At 44.4% G+C, this 23,920-nt stretch overlaps 1 protein-coding gene across 1 annotated transcript in view; it reads right to left on the bottom strand.

The window, feature by feature from the left end:
* Positions 1 to 23,920, bottom strand: part of LOC134407268 (tubulin-specific chaperone cofactor E-like protein) — a 106,185-nt gene that overhangs the window by 50,562 nt on the left and 31,703 nt on the right. The window contains exons 9-11 of the mRNA XM_063138961.1: positions 17,051 to 17,115; positions 9,824 to 9,957; positions 6,569 to 6,856 (exon numbers count right to left, since the gene is read on the bottom strand). Coding sequence (XP_062995031.1) covers positions 6,569 to 6,856; positions 9,824 to 9,957; positions 17,051 to 17,115 — 487 coding nt within the window. The remainder of the gene's footprint in view (positions 1 to 6,568; positions 6,857 to 9,823; positions 9,958 to 17,050; positions 17,116 to 23,920) is intronic.

Genomic DNA, 23,920 nt, shown 5'->3' with positions numbered 1-23,920 from the left:
CACTTCTTTTCTTTTCTTTATTTTATGAAACTTCCCTATTTGGGACAGAGAAAACAAAACATCCAGAAATTCCTCTAACAACAAATCGATTCTCTGATTTAAAAATCAGTAGCAGCTGCTGCTGGGGTGTGGGTGTGTATTTAATTGTAATTTGTATGTTCATGTCTACAATACTGTATGCCTCCTTGGAAGGGTAGTGCATTCTGAAAGGTGGTTAAAAATCCTTTAAATAAATAAATAAGAAGCAATAATTTGAGAGTAGAACCTTCCGGGTGATCAGGGTTCCACGCCTTATCAGGGTTCCTGATTGTGCTGAGAGTTCTATTCATATTCAAGTGAATGCAAGTAGAACTCCCTATCAGACCTTGTCGATCCAACATGGCAAAGCCTGAATTGAGAGGGCTGGGGCACATGGAGACGCAGGATGTGGGGCGAGCAAGCCCAGCCCCATCACTCTACCTACTTTAAGCCCTCACATGTTCAGGTGAATGCCTGAATAGGGTTAATCGTACAACAGAAAACTGATGAACACACATGTGGGAAGAAAGCAGAAGTTTTGGATTTCCAACACCCAGCATTCCTGATCATTGGCCATGCTGGCAGAAACTTCTAGGAGTTGAAGACCAAAACATCTGGAGATCTACCTTCTGCTCACCCCTGAATTAGACAAAGACGGGATGGATCATTGGAGTAAAGCTGAAATCCTATACACACTTTCTTGGGAGTAAGCTCTCCTGAACAAAGTGGAGCTTACCCCTAAGTGAAGACACATAGGAGAGAAGATACTTAAAAGAACCTCCCAGGAAAGAAAAGGACATGCCTATTTAAGAGATGGTTTGCATTATTATTATTATTATTATTATTATTATTATTATTATTATTATATTTATTTGTATCCCGCCTTTTGCCCAATGCTGGGCCTCAAGGCGGCCTTACAAAGTTTAAAACATACATGGGGGGGAGGGAAACAAAACCATAAACAATTAAAAAATACACAACAAAATTATAAGACATTAACATAGATGGAGGGCTGGATTATTCTCCAAAGGCCTGCTGGAACAAAAAAGTTTTAGCCTGCTTCCGAAAGCCCATCAAGGAGGGAGCCAGCCTAGCTTCCCCGGGAAGAGAGTTCCAGAGCACCGGAGCAGCCACCGAGAAGGCCCTGTCCCATGTTCCCACCAAGCGTGCCTGTGAAGAAGGTGGGACTGAAAGAAGGGCTTCTCCAGAAGATCTCAAAGCATGGGCAGGCTCATAAGGGAGAAGACGGTCTCTCAAATAACCTGGACCCAAACCATATAGAGCTTTATAGGTCATAACCATAAAAAGAGCCCTATTCCTTATGCCGTATTCCTAATAGTCCAGGTGCCATCAACCTACATGACAATGTTGCTTAAAGGATTGTTGGAGTAAACCCACCCTGAAGGCATTTTTTGCAATGAGAAAAACTAGGGTTACTGTTCATTCGTGACTTTTTTTGGCTTGCAAATGTTCCAGCAGTTCTATCCATCAGAAGAAGGAAGAGATACAGATCATGGATAGCGCTTGTCCACATTTACTGTTGTTGTAAATGAATTCTTCAAAGACTTAAAAGGTTGTCACACAGAGGAGGGCCAGGATCTCTTCTCAATCCTCCCAGAGTGCAGGACACGGAATAACGGGCTCAAGTTAAAGGAAGCCAGATTCCGGCTGGACATCAGGAAAAACTTCCTGACTGTTAGAGCAGTATGACAATGGAATCAGTTACCTAGGGAGGCTGTGGGCTCTCCCACACTAGAGGTCTTCAAGAGGCAGCATCTGTCAAGGATGCTTTAGGGTGGATTCCTGCATTGAGCAGGGGGTTGTGCTCAATGGCCTTGTAGGCCCCTTCCAACTCTGCTATTCTATGATTCTATGATGGGAGCTGTAGGCCAAAATATCTGGAGGGGCACATGTTGGCCATCCCTGTAGAAAGCAAGCAGGCTGTAACTAATACAGTTCCAATAATAAGTGTGCTTAGATTGCCCCAATTCGACAAGAAACCCCTAGATATTCTATTTGTTTTGCCCCACTAGCATGCTACAGGACTGGACTATATCCATTATTTGCAAGGTTAAACGGTGTCCACCCGAGACAGAGCAGTCTGGGTTTGTTCCCTTAGGACACGTCTCGCTGGGATGCAGAGTGGTCAGGCTAACGAATCAATGCCTGTAAAGCCGCTTTAAAGTCTCCTCGTGAAATTGGAAGTTCAAAATATGAATCACAGAATATTAAAATAGTCGGGCAGACGATACATCAAACGGCAGCTGCTGGAGCGCCATGCTCAGCCAGAGTTTAAATAGCTCAGCTTCTGAGAATTAAATGCAAGAGATGCCAATTTACATCAGGTCGGGATATTGCCCGCTGTCTGGAAAAGGCCCGATTCCAAAGCAATCTTGATGGCATGTAACTTTCTTTTTATGGCCTTCCCATGACAGGTGTTTTATAGAACCTCCTATTTCAGCCCCCATAAAAATGGGCCCAAGAGGGTAGTTCCCTCCTCCTGCCGGCCATCTTCTTTAATTCCCCTGACTTTAATGGAATGATTAAACCAAGGATCAATTTGGCCCAATAAATCTAAAACCCACACTAGTGAAGCAAATGCCGTCTTAACTTAGGATGCCATTTTTTACACTGGTTTGTATTTTGAGGTGGATCGGCGAGAAAGCATGGGGAGTCTGGCTTTCACAGATAATCAATTACTATTTTTAAAAAATGTTTTCCAACCCAGTCAATACATCCGTTGATGTCTGTCCACCTGGCAGCTTACCTGACTACTGGCTTTGCCCCATAACTCCTGGCTCCCAGCTCACTTGACTACTGGCTTTGTCCCATGGGTCCTCATGGGTCCTAGCTCACCTGACTACAGGTTTCATCCCATGGCTCCTGGTTCATCCTGGACTGTTTCCTATGACTCAGCCCTTACAAAGAAGTACAAAAGACCAAAAACTTTCTGGGGACATGAACAATATTTTCTTTTCCTTCTGTCTCTGCTGTCCTGTCTGCTATAGGTAGGGACATGCATCCTGGATGGGTCTTTTCTATCTACCGTTCCTGGCTTCTCAGAGGGTGGATATGGGGTGAGCTTTTCAGGTGCTGAGTTCTTTTCTATGTATCCTGCACCAAGTTCTTCCAAATCAAAAACAAAAACCCTGGCAAGAATACAAACCCAAGTTATTTGAAGTTTGGGGTGTGGGGAGGGGAATGTGATGTGGAAACAAGTTACATGCAATGGAATTGCCTTGCAGCACACACACACACACACCCCAGCATTAAGTACCAACCCACCGTCTTTTATATTCTGCATGTAAATCTTAAAGCGCTCCTCGCTATTTTGTGTGAGGGATGGCACCAGCCACGATAAATTGAACTGTGCTGTAAATGCAATTTCCTTCCTCCGCTAAAAACAAAAAAAAGCACCCTTGCTTCAGCAATGTCACAGCCTCCTCCAAACATTTTGAACTGAGTGAGAATGAGATTGGAAAAGGTCATTATATTTCAAGGGATAGAAAGGAGCGTGTCCTCTGTGGCAGCCGTTTTGAAAGGCAGTTCCTCAAGAGCAGAGCCACTCTTTCAATTTCCAGTAGGAACAGCCGGGGAAATAAAAACACGGGGCTGCCTCTGAAGAGTATCAGGAAACAGCAAATGCTCCAAGATCCAACAGCCCGATTATCCACAGGTAGGGTGACCCTATGAAAAGGAGGACAGGGCTCCTGTATCTTTAACAGTTGTATTGAAAATGAAATTTCTGCAGGTGTCATTTGTATATATGGGGAAACTGGTGAAATTCCCTCTTCATCACAACAGTTAAAGGTGCAGGCTATACTAGAGTGACCAGATTTAAAAGAGGGCAAGGCTCCTGCAGCTTTAACTGTTGTGATAAAGAGGAAATTTCACCAGGTTCCCCATATATACAAATGACACCTGCTGAAATTCCCTTTTCAATACAACTGTTAAAGATACAGGAGCCCGGTCCTCCTTTTCATATGGTCACCCTACCACAGGGAGCACGTGACTCTCTGGTTGCAGCAGTTGCATTGGATCCTAATTGTTTCTGGGTACAGTTCAATGTGCTGGTGATGTCCTTTAGAGCCATGAATGACATTAGGGTGGCCAGGCATCCTATTTTATGGAGAACAGTCCTCCATTTAAAAGGCTACCAGAGGACAGGCAGGGCGCATAGGTCATCTTGTCACAGTCTTCTGCAGTATGGTGAAATGTACTCTGGTCCTATATTTCTATTTAAATTATAATACTTATTTCTAAATTTGCACATTCTTATGAGATCCATCATGGCAGTGTACAACAAACCAAAACTGTAAGAACAATATAATAAAAAAAGCCTAATCAATTGTCACTAAACACATTTTTACAAATAGGTCTACTTAGAAGAGTTTAAATGGCCAAATTAAAAGGATGTAGGTTGGCCATATGGTAAGGAGGACAAGGCTCCTGTATCTTTAACAGTTGTACAGAAAAGGGAATTTCAGCAAGTGTCATTTGTATGTGTGCAGCACCTGGTGAAATCCCCTCTTCATCACAACAGTTAAAGCTGCAGGAGCTATACTAGAGTGACCAGATACAAAAGACAGCAGGGCTCCTACGGCTTTAGCTGTTGTGATGAAGAGGGAATTTCACCAGGAGCTGCACACATACAAATGACACCTGCTGAAATTCCCTTTTCAATACTACTGTTAAAGAGACAGGAGCCCTGTCCTCCTTTTCATAGGGTCACCCTAAAGAATGCATCCTCACACCTTTTCTAAAAGCAGAGTCTGGGGGACCAATTGTAACTCTGAGGGGGAGTGCATTCCACAACTTGGCAGTGCCACAGGATAAAGCCCTCTCATGGGGATCTGCTGGACATATCCTAAGAAGAGCCCCTCTTGTAGATCTTAATAACAAACAGGTTCATAATGAAATATATGATTCCTTAGATCGCCAGGCCCTAAGCCATTTAGGGCTTTAAACGTTAAGACCAACACCTTGAATTGAGCCTGGAAAGCAATTGGCAACCACGGTGGATCTTTCAAGGTTGGAGTAATACGGCCCCTATACTATGCATTGTTTAGCAATTGATTTTTGCGCTAGTTGAAGCTTCCAGATGCTCTTCAAGGGTAGCCCCATGTAGAGTGCATTGGAGCAGTCTAAACATGAGGCGAATAAAGCACATAATATCAACAACATCTTTCCCTGAACTAGATTAATAAATGTGCCTTATGGCCAATTGAGATCAATCCCCTCTTCCAATGAATGATGGTGATTTCGTTTGTACTTCTATGCTTTTAAATATCCTGTTGGGATTTGTATTTGTGTGTGTGTGTGTGTTGTAGACACAGCTGCTCACCTTCCATTTCTGAATGGATTCCCTTCCACACTCACTCAGATTAACATCACACAGGGGTAATTCCATCTGTGTGCTTACATTTAAAAGCCATAAAGTTCTGTAAATTTGATCAGCCACCTGGGCCAAAATGATTTTTTTAAAAAAGAGGGGCCCCTATTTTTCTCATCCCACAAGGTAGGTTTTAAGTGGATGGATGGCAGCCAACCATTAATTTATTGCAGCAGAGAGGAGAGTGAAGTTATTATTATTTTTTAAACACCCTCCATTATATAGACTGTATCAGGAAGATCACTCTTAGTTCCATTTACTATCCACTGGGGATCAATTTAGGACTTGAGACTGGTTGAATTTACTAGATCAAATACCATTCCCATTCAGTAATTGCCCCTAAAAACAACACCTACCCTGTTCCTCCCTGAAGCATAAAGCCTCTCAACAATAGAAGCCATCAAGTTGTAAGGATGGAAGTACACACAGTTGAGCCGGGGGACAGAAGCTAATGGGATAGAAATCAGCGAAGCTAAAAAGCTGCCCATCAGATTTCTGCTGTAACTTAAACAAAGTACGGGGCAAAGCAGGTAAAAAATGGCTTACAGGAGAGAGAGAGAGAAGATAGCAACCACTTAGAAGCAATGAGCAGATGAATAACCAGTTGACATTATCCCACCAAGAGGGGAACACAGCCACAAGCCACATTCAAATTTCACAGAGGCTTTTATTTGAGAAAGCTTCAGTTCAGGGCTTCTTTTTAAAATTAAAACAAAACATTTTAAATAAAATAGCTTATACAAAAAGAATAAAAATAAAACCAGCACTCTAAACGCCCCAAATCAACGAGAGTGTCCTGCTACACACCCATGCAGGAACATCTTCTGCCTGCATATAAGTTCAGCAAATCTAACCAGGCGTACGCAGATGATGCCCTGATTGCTGCACAGATATGCAGCAGATTAACATGCAATCCGGCTCCAGTTCAATGCACTCTCTCTTACATGAAGTGCTGGTCCACTAATAAATGGCTGCAAGTTTGGCTTTTGTATATCATATGAGCCACCTTTGCCATAAGGGTGCCTTCCAGATGTGTTCGACTACAACACCCATAATTCCCCCAGCATATCAGAGCGGGCTGGGGAATTATGGGAGCTCAACACATGCGGACAGCACCTGGTTGGCGAAGTCTGACGCAAGCCCATGTTTCGCTCTTACCGGGGTAGTGCTGCTGCCTCCGTAGAAGGTCACTTCTTCCCAGGTGGCCACAAAAACGGACGCAGCAGTGAACGATGCCAGGTTCTTGAAATACTTCCGGATATCTTTGGAGACTTTCTTTAGGAGAGCAGGGTCGGTGCTTTCGCGGTAATAGATTTCGCCTCGGATGCCATTGTGGACGTCAGCCCAGAAAGGGGCCACGAAAGCCCGGCCGTCGGCCAGGGGAAAGGACTCCGGCGTGAACTGGCTGACCAACACATTAAAGGAAACGACACCATTGTTGTTGACCTACCAGGGAAAGAGGAAGATTTGATGTAAGCAAAAGGAAGCCTCGGCGGCAAGAGGCAAAAACGTCAGCTTAAAATTATGCTTAAATTGGAGGAGTCAGTGGTGGAGACCAGACTATTCAATTATGGATTGTAAATAGGGCAGTATTTCTACATTCCTCTGTTCCCTACATCTCACCCTGAGCTTGGGATGGAATTAAGATTCAAAACTTCACAGAGGAGTGAAGTGTAGAGAACCACCCCCATGGAAAATTCCATACTCTGCATTCTCATTATGGCCACCTTTGTATGGTCTATACAAAGACTGATTTCAGTGGGCCTGTGAAAATGATCCAAGCAAAAACCCCGAAATAGCATCATTAGCCTTGCACACACACCCCAATTTGAAAATTTCCTGCAATCCCCTACTCCCTGAGATGCTCCCTGAGATACCCTGAGATGCAGGGTCTCTCTTCTGAGAAGAGAGACTGAAAGAACTGGGCATGTTTAGCCTGGAGAAGAGAAGATTGAGGGGAGACATGATAGCACTCTTCAAATACTTAAAAGGTTGTCACACAGGGGAGGGCCAGGATCTCTTCTCGATCCTCCCAGAGTGCAGGACACGGAATAACGGGCTCAAGTTAAAGGAAGCCAGATTCCAGCTGGACATCAGGAAAAACTTCCTCACTGTTAGAGCAGTGCGACAATGGAATCAGTTACCTAGGGAGGTTGTGGGCTCTCCCACACTAGAGGCCTTCAAGAGGCAGCTGGACAACCCTCTGTCAGGGATGCTTTAGGGTGGATTCCTGCATTGAGCAGGGGGTTGGACTCGATGGCCTTACAGGCCCCTTCCAACTCTGCTATTCTATGATTCTATGATTCCATGTGATTCTCCCAATCACAGAATTTGGCCCTTAGAGCTGAAACTGACACAAATGCATGCAACTGTCTAGCCTCACTTCACATCTCAGCTTAAGAAAGAATCGAGTGTATTGCCTTTTTTTAAAGGAGGATATCAATGTAAGAGGCTTCTTGAGTGGCCTGTTCCATTTCCAATTTATAATGTTGTCTAGAAAGTTTAGCCAGGCTTTTCTCCGCAATCCGGCAGTCCATATCAAACCACGAGAAAAACAAACAAACAGAGCCTGGTTTCTGATATGAAGTGCAGGGATTAGTTAAAAAAAAAAATGGGTTTCAGAGCATCTATTACCTGCTAGCTTATAATTAAAGGTGGAGCTTCTCCCAAAAGGGAATCAGAATGCTTACGACAAGTCCACTTTCGGGAGGGAACATCACTCTAAGATAGAGCACATGTTTCACATGCAGAAGGTTGCTGGTTCAGTACCCGTTTTTTTCCAGTAGAAAGGATCAGGCAGCAGGAAATGTGAAAGGCCGTTTCCCCACTTCTGAAGACCTTGCAGGACTGTTGCTAGTCAGAATACACCAGCAGTACACAACCTGGTGTCCTCCACATGTTTCGGTCTACAATTCACGTCACTCCAACCATTGCCCATGCTGGATGGGGCTGATGGGAATTGCAGTCCAAAATATCTGGAGGGCACCCTCGTTGCCTATCCCTTGTGTAGACTATACTGGGCTCAATGGACTGACTCAGAATATGGCAACTTATGTTCGAAGGGCAGTATCCAACGGTGACATTTCATAAACTCAAACGCCAGCAGAGCTCCACTGAATCTTTATGTTGTGCAAGGGGTTGGCCATTACACTTGTGCAACCGGTTGTGCAATGGATTGCACAATTGGTGCAAGCACTTGTGTAACTGCGCAAGTGGAATGTGCAACTAGTTGCAGAGTGGGTTATTATGGTTATTATTATTATTATTATTATTATTATTATTATTATTATTATTATTTATATCCTGCTTTTTGCCCAATGCTGGACCTCAAGGGGGCATCACAAAATTTAAAACATATACATTAAAAACCTATAAACACAGATATACAAAAGTTAAAAGTATATTAAACATATTCCAATGTTAAAACATTTAAAATGACAATTTTAAAACGTCCTTGACACAGACGGAGGTCCAGTTCATTCACCAAAGGCTTGTCGGAACAGAAAAGTTTTTGCCTGCCTCCTAAAGCACATCCGGGAGGGAGCCAGTCTAGCTTCCAGAGCACTGGAGCAGCCACCGAGAAGGCCCTCTCCAACACTCCCACCAGGCATGCCTGTGATGTTGGTGGGACTGAGAGAAGGGCTTCCGCTGAAGATCTTAAAACACGAGCAGGTTTGTAAGGGATCATACAATCTCTCAGATAACCTGCACCAGAACCATATAGGGCTTTATAGGTCATAACCAGTTGCATTAGAGTTATGCACAACTGGTTACACAGCAGCTTCCACAATGCATTGCACAAGCATAATGCAAAACCGCTTATGCAAACATCACTTTAGTGGGGTTCTTCTTTTGCGCATAGTTCAGAACCTGGTTTCCGCTAGCGCAACGCCGTTCGGATACTGTGCTAAGTCATTCTTGCATTACATTTTGGCTCAACTGTTGGGTCTCCTCTTGATCCTGCCTTGAAGTAGCAGTCCTGCCTTTCCAAGCACCCACAGGGGAAATCAAGGAATGGAGCGGGCCCCTTTGCAAAAATTCCTGAAGCAGGAACAAAATAATTCTTTATTTTCCATCAGCTCCCTCCGTATTCTTGTTTCTTGTCATGCAACAGGAATAATGTTCGGCGTGTCAAGGCCCAAGCATTGCTACGGTGTTTAATCACCTGCAAAAGGCAATTTATTGCCTTTTATATTCCTGCCCCACGAACATTAGCCCATTAAATATACCTTTGACTTTCTTAATCATAAAACCTATCAGTTCATGAAATCTAGGAACTTGTCAGGTAGGATCCAATAAATCTTCCTCTTCTTTGAAATGCCGGAGAAGAGCTGTGCTTAAAATGCAGGCGCTAATGGCAGGGAAATGAATAATAGGGCCCGGCAGCTGCCGCAGACCCAGCCCTTTACTTACGAAAATGGTCCTATATGGGACTCCGAAGAAGATGAATGGGAAGGACAGCTTGATCTCCGGGGAGCTGCCATCATCCACTTTGGGGGTTTTGGTGTCGTTCTGCCAGAATGGATACAAAATCGCCATGGCCTGAGCTGTAATGGGGACACACGTATTATTCAAATGCCCACTGCATCGCGTGTGCAGCCATCCCTGGGACACAATCGGAGCCATCTCTCCTCCCTCACCCTAAAAGCCACTTCATTAAATGCAGCTGCAGCTGGAGTGAACTATAGCTGGTTATTTATAACAACACGTGCGTTCACTGAATGGTGCAGGCCAGAGGAAATCAGAGCCCATGTGGCGTAGCGGCTAGAGTGTTGGGCTGGAACTTGAGAGGTCGGGGTTCTGTCCCCCAACTCCGCCAAGCTTCCTTGCCGGTCCCTGCCAGCACTGCCAACAACACACAGGCTGTCCTGTCTCTTGGCCCTAGTATTTTCTCATGGACACCTGACCTCTTTTCTTATCTTCTGTATACTTTCCTTGCTACTCTGTTCCTTTCTTTGCCCCGTCAGCTCCCCCTCAATCAACCTTCTAGCCAAATCTAGAGCAGACATGTGTCCTCTTTGTTTACAGAGGACAGTCCTCTAGTTGGATAGCTGCCAGAGGTCAGTCCTCTATTTTGAAAGCATGCTCTGTATGAAAGGCTGTCTGGTCCAAGTCCAGTTGGAAGATCAAAAACCATAATAAGAGCAGGGGTCTTGAAGTGGCCCCTCAACATCTGGTAGGCTCACAGGCCCCCTGGTCATAATTGTCCACACTGTGCAGAGATGTACTGTAGTTTTCTTTAAATTATAATAATTATTTATAAATTTGCATCTATGCATATCAATTAGCATATGCAAATTTGATACAAACCCACATCCTCTTTCAGGAAGTATATCGGCAAAAAGTGGTCACACTACTACCCAGCCAATCTGTGGCTCTTAACCCGGCTTCTCCTACTTCTCAGCCTCGTTTCAGGGGTCCTGTCAACCTCCATCACACTGGCCTGGAGCCAAATATTTTATGGTGAGCACATGGCAGAGAGCGGTGTGGGGGCGGGAGGCACCATAAGTCAATGTGATACATCAAAATCCTAATTTTGTCTAATACAATTCAAGTTACGAAATCCATTCATTTAAATCCAATTAGACACCCAGGTGCACATCTAGGCTGAACATTGGCTGATGACTCTCAGAACAGTCAGGCTATGCCTCTCCGAGGTAACATTATCTGGCTAAACAACTGTTTCTCTTCACAAACAGAATACTACAACCTCATTAGTGGTAGTAATGATATTTCATCCAGCGATCTGGCCGACAACCGAGAGGCCTCTTTTAAAAAAGAAAGAAAAAACAGTAAACACATCCAGACTTAGGGTGGTCAGATGTCCTCTCTTACAGAGGGCCGTTCTCTCTTTGAAGATGTATTTGAAGGGCAGCGCAGTCCGGTTCCGCTTTAAAGATGAAGACTCACGAGAAATGGGCTGCATCAGCACTTTGTACCTGGACAGCAGACTAAACAAGCAGGGTCATGGGTCTCCTTGTCCCAGACTTCCACACTATGGTGAGATGAACTGTATGTCTATTTCATTCTAAATTTGCATTTATAGATACAGATTAGCACACACATTTATGCACATTCATATCCTCTTTTGTCCTGTTTTTTCGTGATGCTTTTCCTCCTTCCTTTGGTGATTCATAAGTGGCCGCCTTAGAGTTGATGGAGAAGAAAGACCAACAATCCCATAGTTACAGGGGAGATGACCACAGCCCTGCACCTGGATTGTCTTTCCATCATCCCTGTGGATGGGTACTATGGTTTCTTTTTTTTTAAGTCAACACTGGCAGCTGAGCAGGAAAAGTGCCTGGAACACAAGTCCAGTGCTGGAACTTTGGTAGAAGGACAGACCAAGGAAGTTGATTTGCACGACCGTAGGTTAGTAGGGTCAGCTGAGAGCCAGGGTCGACTACAGGGTTGATTTGATTTAAATCGCTTCTCTGAAGGACTCAATTTTAATTATTTAAATCACAGTTTAAATCACTAGTGAGGAAGATTCTATTTAATCATCATTTTAGTAGAAGTACATTATTGTTTAATATAGCCTTAATACATATTCAGAGATGTAGGTTTCATTAGAAGGTAGGTACACACTAAGCAATTAGTCTGATTATTTTTTGGGGGGGGGGGTCAGATTAATTTTCATCAAAACGAAAATGCAAGGCACTTCCCTTTCTACACTGGAGGATATAAGCAGCAGATGTTTCCTCAGGAGCCAGGACTGCATGAATCTCTTCTTTTCACTGTTGGTTTCACTTTCTATTGACCTTCGTTTATATCCAGTGTCCTTCTCCTTGTTTAGATCTATGCCTCTTCCCCAAATTCTCTATTTCTTGACCTTCTCTATCTTTGCCGAGAGAGGCAAAGAGAGAACGTGTACTTCTGTACACCAACTTGCAATGCAGACTATGACTGATCAGGACTAGCTTCCATCCATTAAGAGTTGTCTAATTAGTGTTTGTGATGATATCTTTGACCTAGGCTCTTTTCCTTTTCTTTTTTACTAATTGTTTAAAGAAAATTTCAAAATCTCATTTAAATAATAAAAAACCCCAATCTAAATAAAAATATAGGAATTTTTTTAAGTCATTGATTTTTATCAACCCTGGTTAATTATGGACCAACTTCTAAGGGCCAAAACAGATATGACTTTGTATCTATGACATTTTCCACCCCACCCTCATTTTTACTCTAGAGTAGGCACCGGGAGCTGCTCCAGATCTTAAAAGCCCTCCTATCTCCGCCTACCCCCATGCTAGGGTCCCAATGTGGATTTTGCCTACTCTAAAATAAGAATGGAAAAAAGACACCACTGCAAGATATGGATTTAAAATCAAGTCTGCTTCGGCCGGAATATCTGTCCTGAAATCCCAGGAGAAAAGCGGTAGGAGAAGCAGCAGCAAAGCTTGCGGATGGATCAGAGGGTACGTTGGCAGCATAGCAGGTGCCCACAGCGGGGCTAAGATGCTTCACAGCCATGGCCAGAATCTGGAAGTCCAGGAAGCATTTATAGCCAGGCTTGGTCAGAGAGAACCAATGGGCAGCTTGGTGGGTGGAGCCATGCTCGTACCTGTGCCCTGCCCCCTGAAAACCGGAGTCTTGGTTTATATACAGCCTCTTTCCGGCTGGACAGGATGAGCATCTTAGCGCGCGTTGGGCTGGTGGCTAGTACAACCCCATGTTTGGCGTCTTGAGTGAGAGGAAGACAAGCCTACGTGGTGCATACCGCTCTCTAGCAACCACAGGACTGGAGCCTGCCCCTGGAGCTGCGGCTGCCTGCAGACTTGCAGAAGCGAAGGCCTGGGAGAGGTTAGTTTTGACTTGCCGCTCAGGGACATATTGATAATCTGATTGTTAGCTGGTTTCCCCTTTTTTGTCCTGTAGATGAAGTGCGATTTGAATGTGAACTGGCCACGTGCTTGCTGTGTGTCATTAGAAGAAAGGGCATTATTGCGTTACACATGCTTGTAATAGCTACACTATTGATAAAAGACCGTATAGGCGGACCCTTCTGGGACTCAGCGCTGCCTGTCAGGAGAGCCCAACAATCCCTTCTGCCCAGGAACACTGTGACCTGCATCCCCCCGCGGAAGTGCAAGAGAATAGAAGGCAGCATCCGACAGTGTCATTGCGCAGGGTCAAATAGCAGTAGCGGAGCTCCACCAAACCTTTCCCACGCTCAAGTGCTGGAGCATGATGCTTGTGCCACTGGTTGCACAACCGGTTACATTGGCACAAACGTCACTTTGGCTGGATTCTCCTCTTACGTGTGGGTCAGAGCTTAGTTTCCAATAGAGCAATATCATTTGCATGAGGGAGACTCCACCTTTGGACACTGCCCCAAATCCACAGCATCCTCACCAAACTACAGTCCCCAGGATCCTTTGGGGAAAGCCATACCCGCCTATATTAAAATGGATATGAGTTTGCAGATATTAGCCACAGGCTAAAATAGCATTACTGATCAAGGAAAAATGATAGCCCAGAACCTGAAACATTCTGATCACCGATGGAGACACCTGCTCACAAGCTGAGTGAGGTTCCCTTCCGACATGTCGTTGCCTTTTTACATGGGGAAACAGACCGTCTCACTCGCTTCATTATATTATTCAGTGAATGCTGACCTGAGCCACCAGAGGCAAAACAATCCGTCTTCTGTTCAAGACTCCTTGTTGCATTTGGACATGGAGGAGAGGTTTTGTTATAGGCTTCATAGAAGCACCAACTCACTGCCTCTTCCTGAATTCTTGAACATGCAGGGGCCCGTTGGGCGCTTCTGCTTTTTTGCCTTCTACCTGCACTAGTTCTGGACAGAGATAGCCTAGCTACAGTTATCCATGCTCTGATAACCTCTCGTTTGGATTACTGCAATGCGTTATATGTGGGGATGTCTTTGAAAACGGTCCGGGAACTTCAACTGGTACAAAACAGGGCAGCACGTCTACTAACAGGGACTGGCCGACGAGACCACATCACGCCAGTCCTTTTCCAGCTTCATTGGCTGCCAGTCCAGGTCCGGGCCCAATTCAAAGTGCTGGTATTGACATTTAAAGCCCTAAACGGTTTGGGGCCAGGTTATTTGAAGGAACGCCTCCTCCCATATGTACCTACCCGGACCTTAAGGTCATCTACAGGGGCCCTTCTCCGTGAGCCCCTGCCAAAGGAAGTGAGGCAGGTGGCTACTAGGAGGAGGGCTTTCTCCGCTGTGGCACCCTGGTTGTGGAATGAGCTCCCCAGAGAGGTCCGCCTGGCGCCTACACTGTACTCCTTTCGTCGCTAGCTGAAGACCTTTTTATTCACTCAGTATTTTAACACTTAATTTTAACTTAAATTTAAATTTTACTGTTTTAACTCTGTATTTTAATCTTATATCAATTTTGCTGCGTGGTTTTATCCTGGTTGTGCTTTTTATACTGTATTTTGTAATTGTGCTTTTAACCTGTTGGTTGTTTTATGATGGTTTTAATTTTGGTGAACCGCCCAGAGAGCTTCGGCTATTGGGCGGTATAAAAATGTAATAAATAAATAAATAATAAATAGTTTCGGTATTTCACGCAGAGCACCCAAGGGCCAGTGTCCTGCAGTCATGCTCAGTGCAGGCGGTGTGCGCCAGCCATGCTTGCACGGAGCATGACTGTAGGACCCAGCACCTTTCTGAGACCACTGCCCCACTTTCCCGCCTCTGCCTGCAGCTGCATCTTTAGTGCCCGTCGGGGCTAGTAGGGTGGAGTGCTATGCAGTGTCAGGTTTGAGCCTCCTTCTCACAGTCTATGCTAGGTTGAGTGTGGGTTGTTGTTGAACCAAGGGTTGTTCTTTTGTGTGAACCCAGCCACACTCACAAACCATGATTTTTTTTTTAACCATGAGCAACCCTTGAAGAGAACTGCAGGTTTGTTGTTGGGTTATGAATTGTGGTTCATGTTAGCACAGCTGGGCTCATACAACGCAGCAAACCACATTTCAACCACAACAACCTATGTTTCAACGACATCCCACATTCAATCTATACTCAACTTTGAGTATGGTTGTCGTGTTATGTGAACCCAGACACTGTGGATATGTGTGAAAATTATTTCCTTAACTGCACTCACAGTTTCTATTAGCTTGTCATAAAATGGAGAAGTGTCACATGGCACAACTAATCAGAAAACCCACGGAACTCTGCATCTGGATATGGACAACGTTAATGGCTATAAGCAAAGATTCCTTTGCCAGATACAGAGGAAGCAAAAACATTTCACAGCTGTTAAGTAATAGCTAGACAATTACAGCACAGCTGTTAAATGTGGGATCACTGAGGGATTCCCCCCCCTTTTCTTTTTTAGCATGGAATACAGCCCAACATTTTTCGATAGGCATTTTAAGCATTAGCCAAGAGCTATATCTTTGCAGACTCTTCAAACATCAAGTATAATAAGATTGCTTAAAAATGGTTCACCTGATCCTATTGCGAGGCAAGGCACAACAGGCAATTTCCCTTCAGATAAGGAAGGGAAGTTATTTGGGGTAGTTAAAAGTGGGGAACAGATGAATGGAAACCATGTAGTAAAAGCTTTAAAAGCTTCCCACCAGAATGCATAACCATTTGGAGAAGCGGTTTCCCGACATTCATCTCTCAAACCACCCTGATATTCAGGGAAATTATATATATATCCTGTTTTTTTATCCATGTAGGCCCACAAAACCGCTTACAAAAAAACCCAAAAAAACACCCTCCCCACAAATCTTAACAATATCAATCTAAAAAACACATCAATAAAATCAGAACCACAACAGAAGGAACTGGCACTTGAACACAAAATTATAACTCAGTGAAGCTCCAAAGCCTCTGAAATGTAACTATATTTTGCCTGATTCCCCCAAACTAAAAGAGAATGGGTGAGATAAGCATGTTTGGGGAGAGAGTCCCATAACTTCAGGGCTATCACAGAGAAGGCCGTTTCCTGCACCACTGCCTGTACTTCCAATTGAGGGGGAATGTGGTGCAAGATGATGTATGGCGTTGGATTCATGAGAGGAAGTGGAACATCAGGTAGCCTTATTGCATGGTTGGAAGCAACTGATGGCTGCCTCTTCCTGCAATTACAACTACTGTGACAGTAAGCAGGTACCAGGTATCCCATGGATACCATGATGCCATGGATTCCAGTGGCTCTAAATGTGGTGCCCTTCACAGGCACTATGGCAGTGTGGGAATTATTTCCACACAGCCATGGGATACATGTGAATTTATACAGGGCAGGGCCAATTGCATGAACTTTCCTCACCATTCCCCGTGAAATAAGACGGGAAACCCCACGCAATTGACCTTGTCCACATGATGGCTTCACTCACACATGTTCTCCAGCAGTGCCTCACCACTCTACAGGGAAACTAACTTTGGTCGTATGTTCAACAACATCTGGAAAGCCAGAAGTTACCCAACCTTGTTTTAGGGTCAGGGTACTGCAGTCTGTGGAGTTCTTGTTGAAAATATGTTTCCAGCCTATAGGATGTACTTACTCCCACAAAAATGCACTTAAAGGCTAAGAAGCCATTATCTATATGTGACTGGTTCTTATGAAGCCCATCTTTGAACAGAATGGATTTCTATTTATGAACACTGAGAGTATCAATATCCAGCCGCTGAAAAGCCAAAATACTAACCTTGCTGTCGTACAATTATGAAGGAAAAGGCCACCCAGCTTCGAAAGAATGATGGATAATTCATCCTAGAAGAAAATATCAAAAAGTGTAACCAATAGAGCCATCCACATGGAACCGGGTCTCCTATGTAAATACCACCTTAAAGGTTATGACAAGATCGCCTTGAAATTGTTTGATTAGTTCAGACTGTCAGAATTTTTTGGAAATTAAAGCTCTTCATCTGCGCACACAAACTCAAAGCCTCTTAATTAGGTAGCGTCACTCTTGTTGAAAAGTAACACACTTGACAGATGTTGTTTGGGCAAAGACAAGTCCCAATCTTGGAATGGGGGCAGGGGTTTAAAAACATTTGTAATGTCAGCCTTTAATAGGGTTTAATACGGAAGTAGCTCAGAGGAAACACTCAACCCCTTCATAACCCCAGACAATTCCACCATGATCTCCATGTTATGAAGCTTTTGCCTGAACCTCTTCTCATTGTATACGAAAAGGAGAGCCAATTATCTACCGTGGAGTGCTCTCATCCCTGGAAGACTTTAAACGTTGCTTTAACTAATCCTTTTTCTTCTTCTTCTTTCTTCTTTTTTTGTATCAGCTGGTGAGAAGATGAACGCTTAATATTTCTTGACTGGTAAGATGGAAGTACAAACATTGGCACAGCTGCCCATCTTTTGCATTACACAGCTATCAATTTTTATAAAGGTTTTGGCGGGAATATGTGGGCGCAGGGGTGGAGCAGAGATAAAAATGAAGCTATATACATAATACATCAATCCTACGAGGGTATTTTAATTCCTTTCCTGCCCAGTGGAATTTGATATACATAATTAATCCAGTACAAAGTAGTTCTCAAGGTAAAGAGCTTCACCATTTCATTAATTCCCCAGTTTTATTAAATCAGGGCAAAAGTTTGCCTTTTTGTCCAATGCGCAGTTGAAGGGCGCAGGGTGCTAACTGATGTCTGAAGCTCAGAAACTTTCCTCCATTTAGTTCAATGGAGGGAGCAGTCCCAGGACATAGACAGAACTGAACCTTTATTGAAAGGAGCTGTGAGGAACAAGGCAGAGGATGGCATGGGACAGGACTGCAATGAAAATAGATTATGATAAAAAAAACACACCCAACAACCTGTTCTACAACGTTCCCAAGTCGAACATGACCACAAGTGGTTTGAAGATCTCTTTGATAGTCAGGAATACATATAGACAGGATAGCAGAGTATGACTCGACTTTCAGATCTTTCCAAGTGTCTGCAAAACCTAGCAAAAGTGAGTCGCAACTACACTCATATGCATACTATCTCTAAAGCCCACAGACTACAGCGGGCCTTTACTTCCAAGAAAACATGCACAGGAGCAGGCTATATTATGAACCTTTGAAAGCAATGGAGCGGGGCCACGTTGATGAATTTAAATGCCATTGCGTTCACTTGATGTCAGTGGGGCTTGGTCATGACCAGCCTTCCCACATTTTCCCCCTTGGGGGGCATGAATGAATGAGGGTATGTGTATGACGTCCACATGTCCATGGTCAAAAGTAACTTTTACTGGATTTGTGCCATGAGTGGCTATCAGGATTCAGAAACCATCCTACTATCTCCTGCAATACACAGCCATCAATGTTAATTCCTGAAAGTCTAGACCTTAAACATGTATCCTCGTCTAATGCTCTCTTCAAATATTTTATATATATTTAAATGCTCTTTAGCTATGAACAGATTCATTTTCTGAAAAAGTAGGAGTAAAAGAGAGATCAAATTATAAAATATAAAATGTTAAAGGAGATGTATCTAATTATTTATAGAAACATTCAATGTGAGTTTAATATATGCATAAGTGTATAAGGCATTACGCTGAAATTTCAGCATTTATCTCTATATAACTAGGAGCTAACACTGATAATAGCAAGTGTGGCATGCTATTCAGCTATCAAATAAATTCTGAGTTCCCATTATACTGAACATATTTCTGCCTTATTGAAGGAGTAGGATTAATTTCAGTTCCTCAAACTTTTTCCTGGATTCCAAAACGTCAGAGAAAAAGAAATGTAAAGCTACCTAGCTGGCAATTCTACCAAAGACCATTGAAATGCTAACAGAACAGCAAGCTTCCAAAGGACAGACCTCAAAGGAACAGTTACAAGGCAGGGTTAAAAAAAATGAAAGAAATGAAAAAGAGTGAGAAATACAAAGTTTAAAAATACAAATATATGGAAAAGGAATCACCAACCTGGTTTGTGGCAATATGGAGCAAAATTAAACTTGAAATTTAAAACCAAAACTTGGATAACCCCTGGGAGAAATTATGTCAACGAAGGACACATGACAATAGGCTTTTGCCAATTATTAATGGTTGACGTCCCCCAAAAATCCTTTTGGTCTTCCAAATAAAAAACAAGATAGAATAGTTTTTTCTTTATAGAACAGTGTTGAGCTTCAGTTAAGAATAAATCCGCTTTTCTAGTGTTTAATGGCAAGTTGGAGAATCAAAAGTGCAAATTTAAAAAAAATAATAATAATGCAGGGCTGGTACCCTGGAGCGATCTCTCTCTCTTTCTGAAAAGTTAAACCTTCCAGGAGATCCAGGAGGAAAATGTCAATGCAACAAGGAACCAGGTATGTGTCTGTTTTGATCAGAATCACTTTACACTTGGTGTGGGGGGGGAACCTACAAAAGAAAAAAAAGACACCCCTTCCTTCTTTGTGCTACCGAGGGAGGGTCTATATAGAATTACAGAATTAGCATTAAGCAGCATAGGAATTAAGCAAGCAGGCGCGCACACACACAAGCATGGGCCCTTGTGCCCAACATGAATTTGTCCGGTTTGTTTAGTATGCAAATAGATGTCCAGGAATCGGTGTAGACTTTGCCATTTACCAAATTTATACCCGTTTAGTCTGGTAAATCTCTTGCAAAAAAACCCAAAAAAACCCCAACCCTCTGAGGTTATGTGAGCGTGGGGGGCGGAGGCGGGGCAGAATAGTTTGAGAGAAATTCGTATCGCTTTTAGGCAGGGGCGTAAAACCTCCGGCCCACGGGCCAAACCCAGCCTGCTGACTACTCCAGTAGGGCCCCCAGAACTTTGAAGGGATGGGGCTTAGGCAGAACTAAGTTGCCAACTTATCAGGGAACAAAGCAACCCTGTTTTCTCTGATGTCTTTAAGAACTTCTTAGTCTGCAGTTTTGCACAGTGTGGATATAAATGTGAGCACCCAGTAACATGCACACAGATTCAACAGTTGTTAAAGGCACAATGACTGGCGGGTTGAGAAGTTGGCTGCTGCATTTGTGCCGGCCGCGTCTTTGCAAGATGCTTTTATATCTACTTCCTATTTTAAAAAAATGGAAGAATTTGATCATTCAAAATGGGAGGGAACCAGGTATGCCTACAGTGAATGATTCCCTTGTGACTGTAGCTCAATATTTGAATTCGCTAATAAACACATGGCAAATTAGGTTTTTTTTAAAAAAATAATAATGCCAATTTGCCTGGTGTCTCTAGGCTGGAGCCTGTGGATTGGTGGCTTGCTGCATTTGGAGCACTTACGACAAGTATAGAGGTCCAAGCCCTATCTGGCCCCCTGCTCCTGTGCAGCAGTACCGTGGCACGTAACTGTTGGGGATCCCACCCACTAAAGCTGTAGGATTGCCACCTTTCAAAAATGGAGAGTGCTGCTATGCTTTTAATGACTGCACCAGAAGAAGACAAAATAACAAGTGAAGCTTTTTCCTGGTGGTGATTGGAAAATGTCTCAACATGGCTTTTCTGCCTTTTGTGCAACAGTTGAACTGAAAGAGTCTCTGTCCACATGCCACATTGCTGAACCTCCTTGCACAGTATTTTGGTCTCTTTAGCAAGTCTGTTTTTCTGAAATTTTGGCAAGTCAGAAGCAAGGGGGCGGGGAAGCTTGATGTACCAACATTCTCCTCCTCCAGTAACAATGAACCAGTCAGGAACAAAGACTGGCAGGCCTGATCCAATCCAGAAGATTTTGGCCTCAGCAGCAGCAGCCCACATTTAATTGGGCTCTGCAGGGATTGCAGCTGGATTCCCGAGATCTGGGAGAAATTCCTCTCTCCAGGGGTTCCAACTGCAAGAGGCAGTGATACCTACCTACCAACACCTGAAAGATGGAAGAAAGGTTTAGCTTGAAGCTCTAAAATGATGTGCTCATTCTTTAACTCAAAAGTAAAAAAGCAAAACATTACTGAACAAGCGTCAAACCTAGTATGTAGGTGAAGTTAAAACAATAAAAGTTTGCATTTTGCAAATATAGAGGCACGTTCCCAACTGCCACCAGATACCCGTTCCTCCCAAACCCAGAGATTGTTTCAAGGGTGTAAGGGAAGGAAGCCTTTGCGAAGAGGGCAACCAGGATGATCAGAGGTCTAGAAACAAAGCCCTATGAAGAGAGACTGAAAGAACTGGGCATGTTTAGCCTGGAGAAGAGAAGATTGAGGGGAGACATTAGAGCACTCTTCCAATACTTAAAAGGGTGTCACACAGAGGAGGGCCAGGATCTCTTCTCGATCCTCCCAGAGTGCAGGACATGGAATAACGGGCTCAAGTTAAAGGAAGCCAGATTCTGGCTGGACATCAGGAAAAACTTCCTGACTGTTAGAGTAGTACGACAATGGAATCAGTTACCTAGGGAGGTTGTGGGCTCTCCCACACTAGAGGCCTTCAAGAGGCAGCTGGACAGCCATCTGTCAGGGATGCTTTAGGGTGGGTTCCTGCGTTGAGCAGGGGGTTGGACTCGATGGCTTTGTAGGCCCCTTCCAACTCTGCTATTCTATGATTCTATGAATGCCCCGTTTCCAGATGTCTGTTTCGTCTTGTCAGATGTTTCAGAATTCCATGCTCCCTCCTCTCGGAGGCCGTTTCATATGTAAGAGAGGAATTAATCGCACAGCGCGCCACCTTGTCCACCTGTTACATCGGTTCTTTCCGTGCTGGCAGAGCAGGGCACTGTTATGAGGAAGAGGTCATGTCCTCCATTTCAAAGGGTGTGGATAGGATACTAGGAATGTCTCACTTTCATACTGTTTCTGAACCTATTCCACAGAACTCTAGATCTCCGTCCCCGCAAATGGATGTTTTTCTTATTTATGTACTTCGTTTTTAATACTGCCCAATAGCCGAAGCTCTCTTAGCTTAATTGCCACGCAGGCGGCAGTTTTCAGGGGGAATTGCAGCGGTTGATCTTGCACACGTTGCATCCCACCAAAAATATCTCCCTGCACGGCAATTAAGGTTGTGGGAGGGGTGTGTGTTTTCCATTGGTTTGGGACGACCTGGGGCAGAGTGCAAATTAATTGAAATATTTATTTTATTTGAGGTTATTTGGATGAAAAATTAATTGGCTGTCTTTGCTTCCTGTGAAATTTAAATAAACCCTAGTAATTATGTCTACATTTGTATCAACATATGCATATTCTATATGCAGATGTGTCCTAAGGGCCAGGTCCCTGAATCTTTTAACTGCCTAGAAACTAGGGGTGTGCACGGACCCCCCGCTCCGCCCCGCGGGCCGATCCGAAAATTTCGGGTTGGCCCGCTCCGCACCGCTCCGCCCATACTCCGCTCCTCTTTGCCGCGGAGCTCCGGCTCCAAATCGGAGCTCCGCAATGGAGGGGAGTGGCGCCAGGTAAGGCCGGGAGAGGAGGGCGGCGACGGCGGCAGAGCCCGGTAAGGGACCAAGGGGGAGGGGGGCCTTACCTGCCTCCGTCCGTGGTCTGTCAGCGTCTTCAATTGAACCCGCGGTTCAACCAGTGGCCCAGACTTCCTGGTTGAACCGCGGGCTCAATTGAAGACGCCGACGGACCGCGGACGGAGGCAGGTAAGGGAGAGGAGGGGGGGTTACCGGGCCCTGCCGCTGTCACCGCATGGGCGACAGCAACAGGGCCCAGTAAACCCCACCTACCTTTCCGGCGGAGCTCCGGATCGAGGCGAAGGATCCGCCTTCACCTCGATCCTCTTCGCCACGCAACGCCGGCCCTCCAATCCTCTTCGCCTCTGCCTTAAGGGCAGGCGAAGCCCCCCGCTCCGCTTCTAATTCGCCGGTCCGATTAGAAGCGGAGCACATCCATACTAGAAACACCCCTAAATCCAGAGCACGTTTCTAATTTCCCTAAGCAAGTTCCTGAAAACTGCGACACAAGCAAATAAATCTCAGAGCAGGAAGATGAGGCCTTCCCTCTGCTGCACTGCAGGAGTCATCCTTTCTGTCCTGCCAGAGCCAGTAATAATAATAAGGCCTCTCATCTTGGCAGAAGTCAAATGAACAACGTGGACAATGTAGATCTTCACACTCTACATAAGGAAATGTCTTAACATACCACAATTGCTAGGGATCACATTTCATGCTTTTAATCATTTGGGGGGGGGGGGAGGTTGGTAGAATTTTCATACTCGCTATATTCAGTTATTCCGTGATACGAAATAAGCCACCACTTAATCCCAGAGTGTTTTATAGTAGCACTTCCAGATCCCGGAGGTGCATCCCAACATCATTAAGTTAAATGTCGGTATAATTGATCGATTCGACCGTTCTGTAAACAATGTGCGTGGGGCAAGATCTTTAATCCCTACACGACACAACCAAGCTGCAAGATCTTTGTCGAATAGGTTTGGAAGCGAGAAAAATGAACGTTGGCTAGATCAGCTCCATGTTTTGGGTGGCTTTGGGGCATGACAGCCTTGTTTGTGTGTGCGCATGAAGGGCAGAGAGAAGATGTCTTCTGTGCTCCTCCTACTCCTCCCATACCAGGGAGACAAGCTCCGATCAACAAGTGAGTGAACAAGCAGTACGGTAGCCACATCTCCTCACTAGCTTGCTTCCTGTGTGCCACAGAGAAAGGCTGGCAAGCA

Source organism: Elgaria multicarinata, chromosome 12 (assembly GCF_023053635.1).
Source record: "Elgaria multicarinata webbii isolate HBS135686 ecotype San Diego chromosome 12, rElgMul1.1.pri, whole genome shotgun sequence".
Classification (NCBI taxonomy): Eukaryota; Metazoa; Chordata; class Lepidosauria; order Squamata; family Anguidae; genus Elgaria; species Elgaria multicarinata.
This window is presented reverse-complemented; position numbering and strand designations above follow the sequence as displayed.